General features: G+C 35.1%; 1 protein-coding gene across 4 annotated transcripts in view; it reads right to left on the bottom strand.

The window, feature by feature from the left end:
* NSRP1 (nuclear speckle splicing regulatory protein 1) overlaps positions 1 to 24,524 on the bottom strand; it is a 54,393-nt gene that overhangs the window by 8,351 nt on the left and 21,518 nt on the right. For 2 of the 4 annotated variants that reach the window (XM_055334399.1, XM_055334381.1), the window contains one exon: positions 2,151 to 2,207. In XM_055334399.1, coding sequence (XP_055190374.1) covers positions 2,151 to 2,207 — 57 coding nt within the window. Of the gene's footprint in view, positions 1 to 2,150; positions 2,210 to 24,524 lie in introns of all 4 variants that reach the window. The other 2 variants (XM_055334409.1, XM_055334389.1) reach the window with 1 other exon arrangement.

Here is a 24,524-nt window from a genome sequence, read left to right as displayed (position 1 = left end):
AACTGATGAATCACTGAACTCTACCTCTGAAACTAATAATACACTATATGTTAATTAATTGAATTTATTTATTTTATTATTATTTTTTTATTTACTTATGATAGTCAGAGAGAGAGAGAGAGAGAGAGAGAGAGAGAGAGAGGCAGAGATACAGGCAGAGGGAGAAGCAGGCTCAATGCACCGGGAGCCCGACGTGGGATTCGATCCCTGGTCTCCAGGATCGCGCCCTGGGCCAAAGGCAGGCGCCAAACCGCTGCGCCACCCAGGGATCCCATAATTAATTGAATTTAAATAAAAATAATAAGAAAAAAATAAAATACTCCATTTCTAAGAGTATTTTATCTTAGATATAGTAATCAAGTTAGTATTCTTCATCATAAAAGTTAGTTAGTGGAGAATAAAGTGAAAAGCATGAAGTACAGATGTTCCAGCTCTGTGAAAGCAGCAGGAGGGAAAAGGTACATGAAGAGCTATAGCAGCACTCCTAACTTTCAAGCAAACTATGAGAAAAAAAATCTCACTAAGAGAAAATGTAGTTTGGGACAGCTAGGATTAAGAATAAAGTTAAATTTGGGATTTATGCTTTAAATAGGTAAGGAAAGGCAACACAAAAAATGTCAGAATAAACTAGAAAACAAGATAACTACATGACCTTAGAAAAGTCACCAGATTCTCCATAACTAATTCTTTCATCAATATGGTGAAGAAGTTGAACTCTGATGGTCTCTAAAAATTCTAGAGCTCTAAAATTGTAACTCAAAGCATTTCAGCATTTGTGTTATAAAAAAAAAATCACATTTTAAAAAATTGCGCATTAAATCATTTTCAGACTGCTGAGTTACACATTATATTCCACTTTCATTAACATAACCAAAATATATAATTCTGTGCCATTCCTTGGAGTAGCAGTAAACATAGTTACTAAAAGCATGAGCTCTGCAATTGTACTGCTTGGGTTGAACTATGAGACTTCATGAAAGTCACATAAATCCTTCTGCCTTCCAGTCCTCAATTATAAAATGAAGATTTTAAGAGCGTCTATCTTAGAGGATTATTTTAAGAAGTTAATTCTTAGAAAGTGGTTACCATAATGTCTGGCACATTAGAAAGTATTTAACAAATTCATTCCTATACAGGATTCAGGTAGAGTAGGGAGACATGGATGCTAAAGAAAAACGTGGAGGGGAAAAAATTAAAAAGAAAGGTACCGTGTCATTGTTTAATTTCATTATGTTTTGCAACAGCTAAATCGAAGATTCAATGGTGTAGTAGAAAAATTAGTAAACCTTCAGGCCTAGTTCTGTAATTAGCTGTGTGATCATAAGGGGTAATTTATCCTTTTGAACCTTCAGATTTCTTAATCAGGATCATGGGCAGATTTGTGAGAATTTAAAAAATATAATGTATTTACAAAAAAGTGCTCGGAAATACTACAGAGCACTATATAAAGTGCGAGAGAAATCTATTGAGAATTATCAGATATTCCCCATTCTTAGTAGATGAATTTCAAATAATTATATAATGATGAAATCACTTTGGTGTGAAGAGACTTTTTTTAAGCAAGTAGGCTCACTAGTAAGAATTATTAAATCATATAATCCACTGTAAGACTGACTACTGAGTCAGCTGAAAGCAGAAATGGGTTTAATCTACAACATAGCAATAAAAAGCTAATTCTCTATTGTGCTTTTTCCTTTAAAATTTATCACAAAACCCTGAAATATATGTAAATCAAGAAATGTTTTAAACATTTTCAGAAAATGAGGGTCAAGATAAAATTATCTCTTTATACGTAGCTATACTGCTTAGTCTCAGGACCTAGATACCAAACCTGACATTTAAAAATACGGGGTGAGGCAGACCAAGTGGCTCAGCGGGTTAGTGCTGCCTTCAGCTCAGGGCCTGATCCTGGAGACCTGGGACAGAGTCCCACATCGGACTTCCTGCATGGAACCTGCTTCTTCCTCTGCCTGTGTCTCTGCCTCTTTCTCTCTTTGTGTCTCTCATGAATAAATACATAAAATCTTAAAATAAAATAAAAAAAATAAAAAAATAAAAAATAAAATAAAATAAAAATAAAATAAATAAAATAAAAATGTGGGCTGAAATATTTATCTCACCAAATACATATATTTACTCAGCCACCTTACCTGTTTCATTGCTTGCTTCTTAGCAGCTTCCCTTTGAAGGCTTTCACTCACGGAGGTCTATAAAACATAAAAATGTTGTCACTGTTTAAGCCAATTGAAAATTTCTTTTCCAGTATTCTGGCTGGCAACTAGTTCCTTACTTATACTAAAAACTAGAAAAGTATTATGAAAAATATTATAATTAAATTACATTTTCAAAGTCTTTACCAAAACCTTAAGAAATAAATGAATTTTTGTTATAAATTAAGAGACTGGGCTGTAAGGTATAAGAGTGATACAGGAAAAAAATGAGGTGATGAGGCCTTTTATTCCCAACTTCACCACTAAGGTACTCAAACTCTATGGACTACAATTTATTTTGTGTGCACATGTGAATGGGTGGGAGAGCACTGGTCCCTTCCAACACATTTAATGGTATGATTCTCAGAAACAAAAAGCATATTTTTATACTTATTTTTTAAAGATTCATTCATTCATTCGAGACACAGAGAGAGAGGCAGAGACATAGGCAGAGGGCAAAGCAGGCTCCCTGCAGGGAACCCACCGACAAGACTTGGTCTGGGAACCCTAGGAACATGCCTTGAACTAAAGGCAGACACTCAACCACTAAGCCACCCAGGCATCCCTAGCACATATTTTTAATATAGCATATTGTATATAGTATATCAAGTTATCAGTATATGCTTAAGGCTTAGTACATGCTTAAGCTAAAACTACCAGTGGTTATAATCATTCAATAAATATGTACTAAGGTGTTCCAGCTCCTGAAGATAGTAAGGAGAATTATAGGCTCTATCCCTGAAAGATAAATGGTCTGAAAGGGAAGACAAGTAACTAAAGAGATAACTACAATATAGATGTGATAAGCTATATATAATAAAGGGATTGAAAAAAAGGTCTGTGGGAGGACAGAATCAAGAAAGTGTTCCTAAAAGAAATATGACATAGACCTGAACCAAAAAGAATTTAAGAGAAGCCAAGAGGTGTTTAGCAAGTAGTAACCACATGGGTGAAAGTAAACATTTACAGCTAAACTTTATATATATATATATATATATATATATATATATATATATATATACATACACATATATATAATTAAGCTACTTAAAAATAGTGTCTTAAGGGGATCCCTGGGTGGCTCAGCGGTTTGGCACCTGTCTTTGGCCCAGGGCACGATCCTGAAGTCCCGGGATCGAGTCCCGCATTGGGCTCCCGGCATGGAGCCTGCTTCTCCCTCTGCATGTGTCTCTGCCTCTTTCTCTCTCTCTCTCATAAATAAACAAATAAATCTTTAAAAAAAATATACTGTCTTCAAAGTATAAGGTTTTGTAAATATATTAACACTGAAATGTATACTTTAAAAGGGTGAATTTTATGTTACGTGAATTGTATCTTAAAATGAGTCTACTGATGAATTTATCTTTTATTGAAAAATACAATCCTCAGCCCTAGGCTAGTTTTCTAGCCTACTGACATTTGCTGCTTTCAGCTGTACAGTATCAAGTGCTGCTTCCTTTGTCTTCCATGGCAACAAACAGAAAAAATAAACCTAATTTAGTTCCCTATGACCATGGAGATAAAGTTAATTCACAAAGGCAATTCAAATAATCGAACACATATTTAATAAATTAAAGAAGTGGATAGGCAAAGAACTAAGGACATTTCAGGTGACAGTAAACTGACTACGACTAGAAGAAAAGATATTATTAACAAAAACAATAGCTAACATTTACGGAGCCAGGTGCTAAGTGTGTTACTTGTGTATTACATTTATCTCTCATTTAATACAAATTTCCCTATCATGTGATAATACATTTTACTCATTAGAATGTCCATTTTAAACCTTAAAATATTAAATATTCTAATAAGCATATCTCATAAATTCTTTCCAATTTTTAATATTTCAGTCTTTCTAATCAGTATAAATATTTCTTGATCATTGACTTAATAATGTCTTAAGAATTGACTAGAAGTAAAAAAAAAAAAAAAAAAAAAGAATTGACTAGAAGTCTCCAGATACTAGACTTTTACTTGCCTTTATTATTTTTTCCTCTCTCTCCTCCATTTGGTCACAGTTCAACTGTTTTTTTTTTTAATTTTTTTTTAAAGATATTTACTTATTAGAGACACAGAGAGAGAGAGACACACACACACAGGCAGAGGGAGAAGCAGGCTCCATGCAGGGAGCCTGACGTGGGACTCGATCTGGGGTCTCCAGGATCATGCCCTGGGCTGAAGGTAGCGCTAAACCACTAAGCCACCGGGGCAGCCCCGCTGTCACTTTCAAATTGATTTCTTCAACTCAAACTACTGAACTTAGAAAAATAAAACATAGAGCTAGTACATTTTAGACTCTCATAATATGGTATAAGCAGACTGGGAAGAGCCTTTCCAACGTAAAGTGTATATATATATATATACTGAGACAAGAGGTTTTATTTCCATGTTTTTGGCTGTTTTGAAGGATGATGTCTCTCTGACCTTTGGAAAAATCAGATATTACTTACAGGGTAGTATCACAATGGAGGGGAGTACAATAATTTTACATATTCTATTCACAGACTTGTATCCCTGGAATTTCAACAGCACCATCAGTGGATAAAGAAGTAGTTCTGAACCTAAGCTGAAAAAGTCAGAGATTATCTCCTTTTGAAGCTCATTTGATTTTTTTTTTTTAAGATTTTATTTATTCATTAGAGAAACAGAGAGAGAGAGAGAGAGAGAGAGACACAGGCAGAGGGAGAAGCAGGCTCCATGCAGAGAGCCTGACGTGGGACTCGATCCAGGGTCTCCAGGATCACGCCCTGGGCTGCAGGCGGCGCTAAACTGCTGCGCCACCGGGGCTGCCCAGATTTTACATTTTAAAGGTTGTTTTTCCAAGTCATTAGAGATATCCTTGAATTAAAATACTAATAAGATTTTAAGACTCAACTTTAAATTTATGAACATTTCTCAACTTATGATGAGGTTATATCCTGATAAACATATCATAAATTGAAAATATTCTGGTGCTCGGGTGGCTCAGTTGGTTAATGTCTGCCTTTGACTCAGATCATGATCCCAGGGTCCTGGGATGGAGCCCCACCTCAGGCTCCCGGCTCAGTGAGGATATATAATAACCACCAACACATCAGCCTTGAACTTTAGAATTCCTTTATTGTATGGTATAAAAAGGAAGTACAGAATAATGGCTTAGGAATCTAACCAAGATTCAAACTGTTCTTTCTCTTATTACCTGTCTTATTTCAGGTATGTTACTCATCTATATAACAGTACCTACACTTCACAAGGTTCTTTAATCCTCACAAGGATTAAATGACATAATCTGTAAAAAGTGCTTAGCATCTACCTGGCTCAAAGAAGTGCTCAAAAAAATATTGTTTATATCTAAACAATAAGTTGTGGGAAAACAGTACTACAGTTAAACCAAAGTGTTTACCACAAAGCATGCAAACTATGTCTGATATATTTATCAGCATGGTTAATAAAATATAAGTTTGGAATTTATTTAGAGTTGTACAGTATGATTCAATTTACATCTACTAAAAGAGAAACATCTATTCTGTTGAATATTCAAAAGGCTGTGCATGTTTTGTGTGCTAAGGTTCTGTGTTTCTTAAGGTTTGATATTCAATATATCAATAAACAGGAAAATGGAGGATCTGTACATTTGAGTCCATCACTAGTCATGGGAACTATGGCATAGCTAAGGAATGGGTTTTCTAGAACTGATAGTGGCTTTCCTAGGAACTGCTTATAAATGAGAGTACATTCCTCAAAGCAGGAGTAGATTAAAAAAGAACTCCTTTGAGGGAGTCCTCTACTACACTGCTATAGTAACAACTGGATGGTGGGACTTGATAGCAAGGAGATGCCAACTGAATGGGTATCTGCCTTTAAAAATTGTTTTGGTTTAGGGTGGAGTTCTTGTCAAGGTATATTTTCCAAAACTTTGTTCTGACATAATTATAAATTCACAGGTACTTGTAAGACATGTAGAGGGAGGCCATTTACCCATCCTCCCCCATCTTGTATTAATTACAGTACAATCAATATCAACCAGGAAACAGACATTGGTTCTAGTCACAGAGCTTATTTAGATTTTTACCAGTTGTACATTTGTGAAAATATGTGTACAATTCTATGCTATTTTATGACATGTTTAGCTTCATGTAACTACCATCTTAATCAAGATATTTAACTGTACCAACACGATTCCTTTGTGTTACCCTTTATAGCCATATCACCTCTTCTCCTCATCCCTAATCCCTGACACCACTAATCTATTCTTTATCTCTGTATGTTACTTCATGAATGTTTAATAAATAGAAGCATTTTGAGATTGGCTTTTTTCACTCAGTATTATGTTAAAGGAATGTATTTTCTTTAGTACAGATATCACAAAACCCTTTAGTTCTTGCCACAAAATATTCTAGCCTACAAATGACCTAAGGAAAAACAACTGTTAAATAAAATGATTAAGGTTGAATGTGAGTGACCTAATCACACAATACAGTTATTAATTGATTAGTTTCAAAAACGAGCAGGCAGGCAATTTTTCAAATTTTATGTTTGAAAACCAATTCATTCACAGGATAATACAAGAGAGTATTCAGTAACTGTGCCTTTTAATAAAACCACAAATTACCATTAGTTTTAAATGTAGGAAGATAAAAATTACTCCCTGTAAGGGTCTTTATATTATCTTTTCTTTTTAAGAGAGAATGAGCAAGCGATAGGGAGGGACAGACAGAAAGAAAAGAATCTTGGCCAGCCTGGGTGGCTCAGCGGTTTAGTGCCTGCCTTGGGCCCAGGGTATGATCCTGGAGACCCGAGATCCAGTCCCACATCGAGATCCAGTCCCACATCGGGTTCCCTGCATGGAGCCTGCTACTCCCTCTGCCTGTACCTCTGCCTCTCTCTCTGCCTCTCACAAATAAATAAAATCTTAAAAAAAAAAAAAAAAGAATAAAAAATTCTAAAAAAAAAAAAAAAAAAAAAAAGAATCTTAGGTAGGCTCCATAATCATTGCAGAGCCCTACTTGATCTCATCACCCTGAAATCATAACCGGAGCCAAAACCAAGAGTTAGACACTTAAATGAACTGAGCCATCCAGGCACCCCGGACCTTTATCTTAAAGAAAAAATAACTGAAGTTATAAATAATACATTAGTAATTTATCATACCAATCTTTCAAAATAGGTTTTATACCAAAAATCTCAGGGAAATAACCTTTTGTAAAACCTCAAGTAGTATTTCCTTGCAAATATTTCAACTTAATTCAACAAACATGTTCTGAGAACCTGCTATGTGTACAACACTGAAAGGGGGAGAGGAATCATTTTTGATCAACATGTTAATTTTTTTTTAAAGATTTTATTTATTGATTCATGCAAGACACACAGAAAGAGGCAGAGACACAGACAGAGGGAGAAGCAGCCTCCCTGCAGGGAGCCCAATGCAGGACCCAATCCCAGGACTCCAGGATTACGACCTGAGCCAAAGGCAGACACTCAACCACTGAGCCAGCCAGGCGCCCCAACATGTTAATTTTTTGTCTAATCTAAGAGTTGGTAGGTTTCTATTAACTTTAATTCCAAATAAGAAATGAACATAAAGAAAAAGGAGATTAAAATGTCAGGTCTATTTTATACCTACTAATAATATATAACAATATATTATACCCTCTACACACACACACACACACACACACACACACACACACACACACACACAGATGTGGTTATCAAGTACAGGCACCATAAACTGCAGAATTAAGAAAAACACTCCAAATAAAAAACTAGTTAGTCTTTACTACCTTCATTGTTTTGTGTAGAGAATAAAAATTAATCAATCTAGTGTTTATTTCATTGGGATGTAGTCAGATTATGACTGAATTAAAAGGAAAATGGTTTTTAAAACCTTCACAACTCAGATAAATACAGGAGAAATCACACGATTGCACATTTCTTACATCACCATGGATGTTCAGATGGGTTGACTCCTGGGCTGTGAGAACTGCCAGAAGAGAAATAGCTTTATATGTATTACCAGAGCTCCTTCACCAATACACAGAATATAGTTTAATGACACTAGTAAAGAAGTAAGATACTGGCCCATTAGTTTATATTACTGAATTACCTTTCTTTAGTCACAAACATTTTTTATAAAATTAAACAAAAAAATTTTTAAAATAAGAAAAACCCAAAAATTCAGAAAAGGGGTCTGAGTATTTTTTTTCAGAAATCGGTCTTTTTCCATAACTAATAAGTCAAAAATTTTTAAAAATCTCATATAGCCTTCTTTATGAAATAAGATGTTTACCTATCCACTTATCCAAAATAGTTTTCAACTAAAGAAAAAATAGTTCAAGAATCAGTCCTTCCTCAAATAAATGGCTTATGGCTATAATTTTTGGTTGTGCTCTGAGAACTTAGAAATGAAAACTTCCTGTTCTTTATCTTTTTTTAACCTAGCAACTGATCATTTACTAAAGGTCCTACAACTCAGTAATCTCTATTATGAGCTTTGTCCACATTCACATGACTCTTTTGTATGTACAAAGCTTGTTTAAGGGCTGCAAAAAATACACAAAATTTTTATTATATAAGCTCAGACAAAAAATGGACAGGACTATCAACAGAAAATTAAGAGAAAACATAAAGGGCCATTAAGTATGAAAAAATGAACTGAATCTTACTAATAACTAAAGAGATGAAAATACTTTTATTATCTATCAAACTGATAAAGATTTTTAGAGTTCTAATCATCTAATACTGGCAAGGTAATGAGTAAATATATACTTTTACATTGTGAGAAGTGTGAAATGGTTGCAATTTGGCAAAATGTATTAAAAGCCTGAAAAAAATAACCATTTCTTTTGATCCAGTAATTCCACTTTCAGGAGTTTGTTGTATGGATATATAAAAAAAGATATACGAAAATATACAAAAAGATTTTGGTGCTATGATATTCATTGTATTATATCTGATGGTATATCCATTCACATTAGTGAAAAACTTGAAGCAACCTAACTTTTAACATCAGAAGATCAGTTAAGGGCAGCCCCAGTGGCTCAGCAGTTTAGCGCTGCCTTCAGCCCAGGGCGGGATCCTGGAGACCTGGGACCAAGTCCCATGTCAGGCTCCCTGCATGGAGCCTGCTTCTCCCTCTGCCTGTGTCTCTGCTTCTCTCTCTCTCTCTGTGTGTGTCTCTCATGAATAAATGAATAAAAACTTAAAAAAAAAAAAAAGATCAGTTAAGTAAGCTGTATACCTTTCAACAGAAAGTTCCGCAGCCATTTAAAAATTTGTTTTCAACAACATGTAATGTATGGGGCAAACTTTAATGCTATATCCATATCCATATTAGTCTACATTCGCTACTCAGGAAGTAAGTCTCCTGCTAATAATAATCATCCCTTTTCATACTATGGTCATACTGTTTCTTGTGTCTTTACCTTGACTAAAACCTTCCCATGAAGTCCTTTATAATCCCTGCATGCCTTGTGACTGTTACTTTTATCCCTTTTACTCTCAATTTATATTACTATTTCTGACACCCTGATTATGCCATCATCATCATAGATAACCATACAACACTTTGACCTGACCTTATTTTCCTCAGGTCCAGTTATAATGGTTTCCTCTCTACTTAGCCACCCTATCATGCTCATCTTGCCATTATCTGTGACTGACCTGGCTCTGAAACTATGAATCTGGACAACCAACCCAACAACCACTACTCTTCTACCAAATTTCACTGAATAGAAGATGTACATTATTTCACATCCTTGTATCAATGAAATCAGGATACGCTTTATAATCAGTGGGCATCATCTAACTACTGTTAAGAGGTATTCTTAATATAGTTGGTTCTATCTGCATGTGTGTGAGTATTAAATGGTGTCAGCATCAAAACTTGCAGAATGAGTGTCATCAAGTGTTGGTGATATAGTATTTAACATTATGCTTTTCGGTAGAGACAATTTACTTTGAACTCCCTCTTGGGACTACTACTTAACATGCCTAGTTCACCACCTCCAAATACCCTCCTTATGACTATTAAGCTTGATGTCAGAAAGAATGATAAACTTGGAAAAATATAGTCATCAATGAGTCTGAATGAAAAAGAAAGGTCCAAATAAAGACTAATGATAACTCCCTCATATGCATCCTTTGGAAAAAACCTAAAAACGAGAACTCACAACCTCACGACTATTAAGAAAAAAACAAACAAAAAATTCTAGATTTGAAAAAGTTTTAGGGATCCCTTAACTAATTATTTTCATTCCTATTTTGCTTTTATATATCAGAATAATAGTAAAAACTTACATTTTATTAAGACTAAAAGAACTCTTTCAATACTGCATTGTGTAATAAACATGATTAGAATTCTAACTCCTAAGACTATCAAAGATTTTTTTTTAAAAGATTTTATTTATTCATGAAAGACACACAGAGAGAGAGGCAGAGACACAGGGAGCAGCAGGCTCCATGCAGGGAGCCTGACGTGGAACTCGATCCCAGGTCTCCAGGACCAGGCCCCGGGCTGAAGGTGGTGTTAAACCGCTGAGCCACCCGGGCTGCCCCAAGACTGTCAAAGATTAATTGGTAGTGGTTTCTTTCTTTTCTTCTTTCCTTTTTTTTTTCTTTCCTTCCTTCCTTCCTTTCTAGATTTTATTTATTTGTTTATAAGAGATAGAGGGAGAGGGAGGCAGAGGGAGAGGCAGGCTCCCTGTAGAGCAGGAAGCCTGGTGCAGGGCTCAATCCCAGGGCCCTGGGATTACCACCTGAGCTGAAGGCAGATGCTCAATTGACTAAGCCACTCAGGCACCCCGGTAGTGTTTTCTTAACGATGTATAAAATAACAAGGCAACTTACAATATTTCAGATTTCAGTAAGATGCATAGCTCTCTTGATCATTTATTTCCACTATATCTTTTCTTTGATCTTACAGATGCCACTAATCCCTTGATTTTTCCATTTTCTATTAGAATCTTTACAGTAGTGAATCTTCAGCTACTCTTGCCAATAATCCAAACTCCCACTGCCCATCTTTTATACCTACTTGATAAACACAAGTCTTGGATCCATGTAACCATCTGCTATCTATAGTAGGGCTGCCAAGCACTCCTGAAAATTATTTCTTAGCTTCCAACTGTAACTCTCTAACCAGGCCCTAAAGGTATTTATCAAATCTTCTCTTTTACTAATCAAGTCTCTCTTCTTTCCCTATCAACTATATTCAAGCCTCCTCTCTTTGCAAACGTCCTACACCCTGTCAACTTTCCCTATACCTGCTACCTTTAAAAATTATGAAAAACTATGTACAAAAAGGGTACAAAAAATAACATACCTGTGAATTCATTACCCAGCCTAAGAAATGGAACATTATCAATAAAGTCACTATATATATCCTTCACTAAATCTCATCTCCCACCTTTCCACCCTAAATTTTGTTTATATAATCTTCTTGCTTTACATTAGTTTTGCCACATATGTATTGAATGAGTTCAGGACATGGCCACCCAAATATGCTGCTTTTGGCATATTCTGAATTGAAGACACTTGAAAAACAGCCAATGCAAGGACACTCAGACGTTCCTTTCTCTTCCTAAAAGCAGAAGATAAACTTCCCATGTGAAAGGTGCCTTCCCTGTGCCAGAAGGAAGAAATGAACTTATCACTGAAGATGGAGAGTCAAGGCCAAGAGAAATCTAAACATACCTTGTTAAAATAACTATCTTCCTTTAGTCTATACATATATTTTGGTTATTTTCCCACAATTTCTGCTCTGTTCAACCTAGTGTATAAGTACTTAGGTCCAGTCACTTCTTTGGGTCTTCATATTTCTTGTGAGGGCTCCCATATAAATATAAATGAGCTCTGCTTTTCTCCTGTTAATTTGTCTTATGTCAGTCAAAGCCAGAGACTATGACAGTGGAGGAATAGTTTACCTCCCTATGTATCTCTCTAAATGTTTATTTTGCATGACCTGAAACTTTTACACATTCTCCTGCTGATAAACATTCATTTGAGTAATTTCCTTTTCCTTATTCCCCAAAGAAAGCAGCTATGAAAATTGTCCATGTATTCAGATACACGTGTAACTATTTAGGAGAACTGTTACATTGTAGGTCACCTATCTTTAACTTCACTAAATACTGACAAATTGTTCTCCAAAGTGGTCTAACCAATTCACACTCCCACCAAGAGTGTATAAATTCCTATTACTTTATTCCTATGAACATTTTATATTGTCTATACTTTTCCGTATTTTCTAAGTGGTCGAAAGGAATACATATTTTTATATAACCAGATTACTGTAATTTATTAAGTAACCAGAGTTATTCTAATTTATTATAACAAAAGCAACTTTAAGATCCTACTTAGAACTGAAAGTTAAAAAAATAATAAATTAATTAATTAAAAAAAAAAAAGAACTGAAAGTTAATTAGCTTAGTATCTTGACCAGCTGTACAATATTAAGTGCCACCTACCTTAGTGTGATCAAAGTTTCTAATTCTACACCTTCAGTCAGTTAGTACTCAATGTTGCTAGGTCACTCCGTCCAACCTTTAAAGAACTAAACAAACTAAAAAATAACACCTTTATGTAACTAAAGAACACTTAATACCAACCTAATAGCATGTATTCATTCATCTAAGTATTAACTGAGCATATGCCATGTGTAAGGCACTATTCAAGGCATTGGTTAAAAATAATAAACAAAATCCCTGCCCTTGATGAACTTGTAAGGAAACAAAAGCAGACAAGTAAAATTTATGTCAGATATATTGCACTCTATGCCAAAAAAGAAAAAAAAAATCAAAGAAAGGTACAGAGATGAAGGAGAGGATTGAATTTAAAATAGGACATTCAAGGAAGGTCTCAATGAGGTGTGATTTGAACCAAGACCTCTAAATGTTAAAAAAAAAAAAAAAAAAAAGACCTGTAAAAGGTAAGAAAACAAGTCACAATGAGATTGAGAGAACAGTTTTTCAGGCACAGGGAATAGGCAATGGCATAGCTGACATGTCCAAGGAAGTGGGCAAGGATCAAAGAGAGTAAATGGAGAAACTTACTATAGGTATTAAAAATTCAGAGAAGACATTATGGTCTGAGAGAGTCAAAGAAATATCAATGGAAGAGGAAGGTCTAAGGCAAATTTAGAAAGACAGGTAACATGGGGAAAAAAGGTTGTATTACATAAAGGAAACTCTATAGGGATGCCTGGGTGGCTCAGCGGTTGAGCGTCTGCCTTTGGCTCAGGGCGTGATCCCAGGGTCCCAAGATCAAGTCCCACAACGGGCTTCCTGCATGGTGTCTGCTTCTCCCTCTGCCTGTGTCTCTGCCTCTTATGAATAAATAAATAAAATCTTAAAAAAAAAAAAAAGAAATGAAGAAAACCCTATAAAGAAATAGAATAACCTAGGGGTGCCTGGGTGGCTCAGGTGGTTGAATGTCTGACTCTTTGATTCTGGCTCAGGATTGAGCCCCACGTAGGGCTTTGTGCTTGGCTCAGAGTTTGCTTGGGATTCTGTCTCTCCCTCCCCCCTTTCCCATGTTTGAACTCTCTCTCTCTCTAAATAAATGAAGTCTTAGAAAGAAAGGAAGAAAGAAAGAAAGGAAGAAAAGCAAGAAAAGAAAAGAAAAGAAAAGAAAAGAAAAGAAAAGAAAAGAAAGAAAGAAAAAAGAAAAGACAGACAATGATATAAACCTGGCAGGAAAGAATAAGATCAAGATGATTATAACAAATGACTTCTACATGGGTGCTAAGAACTAAAATTGGACTCAGACTACATTATGAAAAATAGAACCCTTTGATGCAAAGACAAAAAAATATTTTTAATTTAATGAAAAAGTCATTTAGAAAAATGATCTGGAATCAATGTAATATGGACAGTAGGGAATTAGACTAAGGGGCACTGAGATTATAAGACCACAGTACATGGGAATGGATAAATGGGATAAACTAGGTGATGCTTTAAAAGAAACAGAACTTGGAAGCAGACAGAAGGAATGGAGAAAAAAGAGGACCAACCATGGTATTAAAGTTTCTAAGCTAGGAGGCTGCAGAAATAGTAATCAGAGGTAGAATCATACAAATATCCTGTAGAGATCACTTCATCCAGACCTATGTCTTTAGAATTGTTATGCATTGAACAGAAAATTATACTTTATCCAAAAGATATGAATGTGTATTTCTGAAGTCTTATGACAAGTTTTCCATTGAGAATTCAATTATATCTCATATATAGGACATGATCCTCATAATTTTACCTCCTTAAAATACTTTATCACGGGGATCCCTGGGTGGCTCAGCAGTTTGGCGCCTGCCTTTGGCTCAGGGTACGATCCTGGAGTCCCAGGATCGAGTCCCACGTCAGGCTCCCGGCATGGAGCCTGCTTCTCTCTCCTCCTGTGTCTCTGCCTCTCTCTCTCTCTATCATAAATAAATAAATCTTTAAAAAAAAATACTTTATCACATTACAAGTGGAGAACTTTCTGATTTATTCTACATTTTTCTCTAATATCTAAACATTTAGGTTTTGAAAAATGGGCAAAGATGAAAAATGTATTTTTCTGAAACAATTCCTTAGGAAGGCAAGCTTTAAATCCATGGGAATATGATAGACTATTTAATAAAATTAGGTGGAGACAACTGTCTGCCTTTTGAAAGAAATATTAACACTGACATCTTACCTTATTTTTAACAAACATCAAAATATATTCCAGGCATTATTAAATATTTAATTGTAAACACAAGTTGTAGAACATTAAAAGAATAAAAGGTTTTATTAAAAAGTAAAATAACAATATATCCATACAAAGGACTTAGAGCAACTAGGACTCTTATATATTAGTAGTGGAAACGTAAAATGGTGCACCAACTTTGGAAAAGAATTAAGAAGTTTCTTAAAGAGTTAAAAACACAATCCTAAGTATTCATCCAAGAGAAATGAAAATCTAGGTCCATACAAATGTTCATAGCCACTTTACTTTTAACAGCCCTAACTGGAAACAATCCAAATAATCAACAGGTGAATTAGACAAATTGTCGTATATTTATAGGATAGACTACTTCTCAGCAAGAAAAGAGAGTAGACTACTGAAACACACAGTATTAATTAATTTCAAAGTAATTATGCTGAAAGAAGCCACCCGCGTCCCTAAACCAAAGTATATATTGTATGATTTCATTTATATAAATCGCTCAAAATGAAAACTACAGTTATAAATCGCTCAAAATGAAAACTACAGTTACAGAAGTCAAATCAGTAGTTGCCTGGGGGTTGGAGAAAGGATAGGAAGGGGCAAGAAGGAGAAACTACAAAGGGACAGAAGGAAATCTTCAGGTGTGTTGGACACGTTCATTATCTTTATCTCAGTGACCGTTCATGAAATATACTTGTGTCAAAATGTATCAAACTGTATACTGTAAGTAGGTGCATGTATGTATCAATTATAGCTCAATAAGGCTGCTTTTAAAAAGTAAAATAACATCAGTCCATACACAAAAAAACTATAGACTCTTTTTATCTGTGGTGGGTAATTATAAATTTAAAAATATATATAATAACAATTTTAAAATAAAATGAGCTGTGCTTATTACAACTCAAAAATTTGGAAGACCGAAAGAAGACAGGATGTGAACCAGTGACAGGGCTGACCAGTGTTTTAGAAAATCAGTTGCAGGAAAGCCTCAATGAATCATCTCAGGAAGAACAAAAGGGCATATTTAGAAACCAAAGCCAAGAGAATATATATGTCAAACCAACTACATATGAGACAGGTACAGAGCAAATTCAGAGGCAGGAATCTGGTAGTAGAGGCAAATTATTATGCAACAGATCAACAGACTGACAGAGACAAGTTAAAGAGCAGGGTCCAAGTACACTAAGTAAATCATTCCTGGAATGCAAAAAGATAAGGAGGCTGATTTCAAGAAGAGAAAGCAGGGTAGCCCAAATCAGGTGAAGCCATATGTAGCCAAAAACAATCACAGTCAAATAGACTGCAGAATGAACAAAAGCTGTGTACAAGAAAAGGAGCCCACAAAAAAAATTCTTCTCAAAGTAAGGCTGGCTGTTCCATCTGGCCTTTTATCCCTGGGTGCTCAAAGAGAAATGGCCCTAATCCTAACAAAACACCCTTAGTAGCTTCTGAAATTTTAGCTTCTCTCAGAAGTGAAGATATTTTAGTTTTAACCTAAATTATATATAAATTCACTTTCATAAAGTATTAAAAAGAGCTCCTTGAAAGCAGAGATCCTCTTATTCAAATTTCTATCAGTAGCACCCATTATAATGTCTTCTATAATGTCTTCTAGACATCAGATGCTTAAATAATGATACTTAAAAGTTCTGAACAAGAAAACGATACAAAAAAAAGTGCACTGAAATCTACATTATCCACTTTCTGAATTATCACTTAATATTCCTAGACCAGTTTCCTTCCATTGCCCAGGACCTCCCTTTGTTCCTTTCCCACTGTCAAGACAATATATGATTCCTAAATGGTAAACAACTAGTAAAAGCTTAAATTAATAATTAGAAAAATTAGAAAAATTTGTGGCAAAAAAACTCACGTAATCAAAAGCCAAAAGTACATGTTTTTTTTCAAAAGTACATAATTTTTAAATTAGTCATATTCAGCTTACAATTCTTGATAAGATATTAAGCCAAGCTCTGTCCCTTTGAAATTGTTCTACAAGTGAGAGGCTGGATATAAGAAACAAAACAAACAAGGGATCCCTGGGTGGCGCAGCGGTTTAGTGCCTGCCTTTGGCCCAGGGCACGATCCTGGAGACCCGGGATCGAATCCCACGTCGGGCTCCCGGTGCATGGAGCCTGCTTCTCCCTCTGCCTATGTCTCTGCTCTCTCTCTCTCTGTGACTATCATAAATAAATAAAAATTAAAAAAAAAAAAGAAACAAACAAACAAAACTGAAAAACCATTGGGGAAATGAACACTGGCTTGTCTAGACAAAGGAAGGGAAGAGTAGTAACCCAAAGTTGAACAGTATATGGTACACAATTAGGGGGCTGGATGATGGAAGAGCTTTTTAGATGTCTTCCTCCAGCCTCATCAGACAAAAAAAAAAAAGCAATTGCTTTGAGGTAATGTCAAAGCAGCACTCCAGTTTAGCTAGGGTGACAACCCCAATCTTTCCTTTTCCATTGGCTAAACAAAATTTCATGGAAGTTTGATCCTGATAAAGAGTAACCCTCTGACAGAGTTATTAGGAGGGGTCACTTGATGGACGATGCAAATCATCCAGACTTGCAGTCTGATGGAAATTCCAACTAACATCAGAGGCTCTCTGCCCTAAGGTTCTTCTTCCTTTCTCCTACCTGACCACTCGTCTCAAACACAGTACCAGCTAACTTAATGTGGTTGAAAATCTCAATGGAAAATGTGTTCATAGAAAAAAACCCCAATCAAGCAAGCATTGAAGAAGTAAAAGAACTATTAAAATCTTTTTAAAGATAAAAAATACAAAAACTGTACACAGAAAAAACAGAACTAAAGAGCCAGTAAGAATATAAATTTTAAATGACAATAATACATAACCTCAGACATGAGAGGATGTGGGTAACTTGAAATAGAATTAGTTTTTAAGAGGGACACCTGCGTGGCTCAGCAGTTGAGCGTCTGCCTTTGGCTCAGGGCATTATCCTGGAGTCCCAGGATCGAGTCCCACATGGGGCTTCCTCCATGGAGCCTGCTTCTCCCTTGGCCTCTGCCTCTCTCTCTGCCTCTCATGAATAAATAAATAAATTTTTTTAAATTTTTAAAAAATATTTTGTTTATTCATGAGAGACACACACAGAGAGAGGCAGAGACACAAGCCAAGGGAGAAGCAGGCTCCCTGCAAGGAGCCCAATGTGGGACTTGATCCTGGATCCTAGAATCACACCCTGGGCCAAAGGTAGACGCTCAACCTCTGAGCCACCCAGGCATCCCTAAATAATTAAATTTTTTAAAAAAGTTTTTAAGAAAGAAACAGTTTGAAATAAGGTGTACGTATAAAAAATACAGTTAAAATGAAAATATAAAGAAATACGTGAATGGATTAATGGGTATAGCTGAAAAATGTTTTAGTGAGCAGGAATTACTAAACTAAGAAACATTCGTGAGACATAAGAGGAAAGGACAAAAAAGATTTTTTTTAAAGGTATAGAGACATGATGGAGTATTAACTTCATAAAAACAGAAGACACAGAAGATGTATAAATTAAACAGATTCACAGAAATATATGAATTTTCTAGAATTAAAAAAAGTCAAACTAAAGAGCTGTGAATGCCAAAAAGAAAGAGGATAAATAAAACATAGATATATACATAAACAACATCTTGATATATACAATGAAATTTAAGAGAACGACAAAAAGAAAATTCTAAAAGCTTCTAACAGAGTAGTTCACCTATAAAGGAATGAGATTAAAATGACATCAGATTATCTCATCAGTAACACAAGATTTAAAGTAATTAGAATTACTGTGCAGAGTTATTTTAAAATGTTGATAGAGGGACACGTGGGTGGCTCAGCAGTTGAGCATCTGCCTTTGGCTCAGGTTGTGATCCCAGAGTCCCGAGATCGAGTCCCACATTGGGGTCCTTGCATGGAGCCTGCTTCTCCCTCTACCTGTGTCTTTGCCTCTCTCTCTCATGAATAAACAAATAAAATCTTAAAAAAAAAATGTTGATAGAATTTTGAACCAAAAAGTTTATACCCATGTAAACTATCACCAAAAAGTAAAGATATCTTAAATATAGTCTTAAAGATTTCCTGCATTAAAGGCTCTCTTTGAAAATACCCATTAAAGGAACTATTCCCAGCAAGAAACGTCATTGTAAGATAATGGAAGTGAACAAATAATTTAGTAAAACTTACTATTATCTTCAAAAAGGAAAACCTAGAACCCAAACAATATAGAGTAGCCAAACATCCAGAGCCAAGTATCTAGAGTAGCTAAGTATAATATAGAACTTTCTGGAGTAACTAAAGTATTCTATCTATATCTGCATTGTCCAATATGGTAGCCATTAGTTACATGCAGCTTACGGACAACATGAATATGGCTATAGTGACTAAGGAACTAACTTTTAAATTTTATTTAAGGTTAAAATTAAAATTCTCTATGACTAGTGGCTACCACACCAGATAGCACAGATCTCAGTATATTCCATAGAACTTTACTTAAAAACAGGCTGCTGGCACAAAGGCCATAGTTTGCCAACATCTCACTTACTAGATGACATGAAAACAGTGATGATGTGGGGCTGGGAACAGCAGGAGGCCAGAGTCTGCTGTAGTACTTAGGTTGAAGGGAAGTAGGTAAAGTAGATAATAATAGTTACAACAACCACAACTAAAAAACCCAAATACATAAATGAAAGTCTGGACTTAAAAAAAAAAAAAAAGTCTGGACTTAACTAAAAATGACCATTTGTCTTTTAAAAAAGAATTTATTATTGAAGTACAGTTGACATAGAACGTTATATTAGTTTCAGGTGCAGAACATCACTATGTTCTGCATATAGATTCGATAATTCTACATGTCACACTATGCTCACCATGAAGTATAGTTACTACCTGTTACCATACAATGACCAAAATTCTAACTAAAATAGAACAAAATGTATAACTTTTAAACTATGAAAAGAAAATCCAATCTATTCAATGGGAAAAGAAAAAAACACTAGTATGATAAATAAAAAATACAAAATAATGTGACAAAAAGTTCCAACACAACATTCCTATACATGTAAATGAGTCAAACTCACTGATCTAAAGAGGGACTCTTAAGATTGGATTTTTTTTTTAAAATGTAGGAATAGGAGGTCAATAGGAATAGCCTAAATCCAAAAAGGCACAAAAATGCTGAAAATAAATGGCTAGGAAAAAAAATATGAAGACAATTATAAACCAAGAGCTTCACAATAATTAGAAAATTAAAACAGAATTGAAGGCAAAAACAAATATAAAGGACAAAGTAAGGTATTATATACTGAAGGAAAAAGAGATCAAGAACTAGCATACATAAACATTTATGCTTCTTATAACAAATAAAACACCAAAACAATTCAACAGGGGAAAGAAAAGTCTTTTCAATAAATGGTGCTGGAACTAGATACCCATACTCAAAAGAATGAAGCTGAATACTTACTTCATACCATATTAAAAAAACTCAAAATGGACCATAACCTAAAAATAAGAACTAAAACTATAAAACTTAGAAAAAACAGGAATAAATCTTGTGATCATGGGTTACACATTACATGACAAAATTTGTGAGACCTACTAAACCTAGAGTACAAGCAATGACTCAAAAAAGACATAAATTGCACTTCAACAAAATTAAAAGTAGTTGTGTTTCAAAGATTACCATCAAGAAAGTGGAAAACTAGCCACTGAATGGGAGAAAATATATGCAAATCATATATACAGTAAGGAATTTGTATCCAGAATAAAAAATTCTTATAATTCAACAATGAAAAGACTAAAACCAATTTAAAAATGGACAAAGGACTTGAAGACTTGAATAGACATTTCTCTGAAGATATATAAATGGCCAACAAGCACTTGAGAAGCTCAGTTATCAGTCATCAGAGAGATGCAAATCAAAACCCCAATGAATGTCATTTCACACCCGACAAAAGAGCTAAAATAAAAAAGTAAGTGCTGATGAGGACGTGGAGAAACTGGAATCCTTTTTTTTTTTTTTTTGAAACTGGAATCCTTAAATGTTGCTGGTGGGACTGTAAAATGATACAGCAATATTGAGGTCTGTCAATACCTTAAAAGGTTAAACAGAGAGACAACATATAATCTAGCATTTCCACTCCTAGGTATATACTCAAGAGAACTGAAAACATGTCTATACAAAAACCTGTACATGAATGTTCATAGCAGCATTATTCTTAATAACCAAAAAATGGAAATCCAAATGCCCACACCAAAATGAGTGATAAACAAAATACGGCATAATATACAAGAGAATATTATTTGGCCATAAGAAGGAATGAAGTAGGGCAGCCCCAGTGGCTCAGTGGTTTAGTGCCGCCTTCAGCCTAGGGCCTGATCCTGGAACCCCGGGATCGAGTCCCACTTCGGGCTCCCTGCTGGAGCCTGCTTCTCCTCTGCCTGTGTCTCTGTCCCTCTTTCTCTCTGTCTCTCATGAATAAATAAATAAAATCTTAAAAAAGAAAAAAAACAACTATTAAAAAAAAAAGGAATGAAGTATTGATAAATGCTAAAACACAGATAAAACTCTGAAAGCACTATGCTGTGTTAAAGAAACCATGTTTTGTTACTACAAAAGGCCACATATTTTATGATTCTACTTACTTGAAATCCTGAACAGGCAAACCCACTGACTAGGAGACAGAAAGTCAATTAGTCCCCAGGGTCTGGGGAAAGGGGGAATGGGGAGTGAGTGCTAATGTGCACCAGTTTCTTTTTGGGGTGACAAAAATTTTCTGAAATTAAGTAATAATAATGACTGCACAACTATGTGAGTATATTAAAAACCACTGCATTTTATGGCATATGAATTTCTTCGCAATAATGTTACAAACACAGGCACAAAGCAACAATTCTCAGCATTATAGGACATCAACAATTTTAGATAGCAATTTTAACTTATTCTTCAAAACTAACTGATCAACAGGAAAAGATTAATTACAGAAAATACAAGTAAGCTCTAACAAATATATAGAGAACTTACATACTGTAGGAAGTACATGCTTTTCAAAGATAGAAGAAGCATTTATAAAAACTATGTGTTGGCCACAAAGCAAACATCATATAATCTGTGTTCTTTGGTTTTAACAATAAAACTATAAATCCATAACAAAAAAGAAACAGCAGCAGAAATATATTTTTAGGGACGCCTGGGTGGCTCAGCAGTCCAGCGTCTGCCTCTGGTTCAGGGCATGATCCCGCGGTTCTGGGATCTAGTGCCGCATAGGACTTCCTGCATGGAGGCTGCTTCTCTCTCTGCTTGTGTCTCTGCCTCTCTCTCTCTTTCTCTCTGTGTCTCTCATGAATGAAAGGATAAAATCTTAAAAAAAAACCTCTACCCATATGTCTAGAAACTTAAAAGCCATACTAAATCCTCAGGTTACAGAAAGTGTAACAATAAAAATACTATATAACAAAATTTATAAGACATAACTAAAGCAGTACACAAAAAAACCTACAGATTTATATACTCATGTAAGATTAAATTAAACTCAAGTTGAAAAAATATCTACACAATAACTTAAAAAAAACAAAGGAAACAAAGATATGGGCAGAAATCAATCAAATAGAGTAGAAACCCACAAAATGAAAAGATGAATAAAATAAATTGCTGGTTCTTTGAAAAGATTAATAATACATAAACTTCTGGTAAGATTAATCAAGAAAAGTAAAGAGATACAGGTGATGATAGATGAAAGATTTAAAAGTACTATCATAATAAAATAATATTTTGTTTACATTATAAAAGATCATAGATCCTAGGTTAATAGATCTGAAAATCAGAATGGATACACTTTCTTAAATTGGTTAAGGAATCTGAACAGACCAAAAACCAAAACGACATCCTCTCCCAAAGAGCCGTAAACCCTGATAGCTTTACAAATTGAATTCTCCCAAATTTTTAGGGAGCAAATAATCTCTATTTTCTGCAATGTGTTACTAATAGAATGCAAAGAGAGAAATACCTAACATGTTTTATATGGCTGACATAATTTTGATTTCAAAACTAGATAGTAGGGACGCCTGGGTGGCTCAGCCGTGGAGTGACTGCCTTCAGCTCAGGGTGTGATCCTGAGATCTGGGATTGAGTCCCACATCAGTCTCCACACGGAGAGCCTGCTTCTCCCTCTGCCTATGTCTCTGCCTCTCTCTCTGTCTCTCATGAATAAATACACAAATCTTAAAAAAAAAAAAACTTAGTAATAAGAAAAGAACAGATAGCTGTTTGTGTTTCCTTAGATTCTGTATTTGTCTATTTGGCATCCATCTACCATAAGGCCAATTACATTAAATGTATTTTCTTATTTTCTGTATTCTTGATGCTCTGGCATTTGTGACTTCACTGAATAGGAGGGAGAAACTATCTCTACCAGGACTGGCCAATTCCTGAGAGAATGCAAAGGGTTAGTCCAGGAATGTATCTTTCCTATGTAAACTAACCAATCTAGAGCCCATACTCACATCATCTCCTTTACCTAGCCTAGTTATTATACTCTAGGAGGCACTATTCCTCTGCCCTAAGCACTAAAGGTCAGATACTAACAACTGGAGTTCACCTCTATAGTCCAGAGCCTGCCAACATTATTCAAACTAGCAAATTCTAAACTGTTTCTCCTGCCCTGCCTTGCCTTTCCCCTTGCTCCTTCTTTTGCCTCCTGACCAAACCTGGTGGTTCCTGTATCCCCTGTATTTGGAATTAGCATGCTTCCTTCTCTTGCAAACAGTAATAATCTTTCAATGCACTGACCTCTCCATGTTAATGTCACCTCCATAAATTAAAATCTGCAGGCACATTTTAAGACAATAACTAAAGCCCATTTCATTTATGAACATAGAAGTCTGAAACTCTGAAGTCTGAAGAATTAGTGAATTGAATCTATTAGTATATTAAAAATAACATCCTGGCTCAAAAATAATTTAAACAAGAGATACAAGAATGGTTTAATATTTGAAAATCTAGGGCAGCCCCAGTGGCTTAGCAGTTTAGCGCCGCCTTCAGCCCAGGGAGTGATCCTAGAGACCCAGGATCGAGTCCCACATGGGGCTCCCTGCATGGAGCCTGCTTGTCCCTCTGCCTCTCTCTCTCTGTGTGTCTCTAATAGATAAATAAAAAATCTTTTAAAAAAAATTTGAAAATCAATGTAATAATGGGCTACAAGAGAAAATTACTATTTCAATAGATTCAGAAAAGTCATCTGACAGCTTTAATATGTATTTATGATTTATTATAAAGTTACCAGTAAACTATGACTATGACAGAAGGTAAATAACTTCATAAAGCCTATATACTAAAAACTAATCAACATCAAACTTAATGGAAAACTTCATAATCATTGCATTTATGATACAGACAAGAAAAGATGCCCACTGAGGCTTTATTCAACATGTTACTGGAGGATGTGGCTAATATAAATATAATAAAATGGGGGTGGGAGAAAGCAAGGTATAAGGATTAGAAGAGTAGGCAAATTATAGTAAATGAGTTTAGAAAGACTGCCAGATGCAAAATCAACTTACAAAATCAACAGCGTTGCTCTGTACCAAATAGTCAAAAGGCAAATAAAGTATCACTCAAATTAGTTGTATGAATTATCTAGGATATAACCTAAAGATAA

This window comes from Nyctereutes procyonoides, unplaced genomic scaffold, assembly GCF_905146905.1.
Source record: "Nyctereutes procyonoides isolate TBG_1078 unplaced genomic scaffold, NYPRO_anot_genome, whole genome shotgun sequence".
NCBI lineage: Eukaryota > Metazoa > Chordata > Mammalia > Carnivora > Canidae > Nyctereutes > Nyctereutes procyonoides.
Note: the sequence above shows the minus strand (reverse complement) of the source record. Positions and strands in the feature narration are given on the sequence as shown.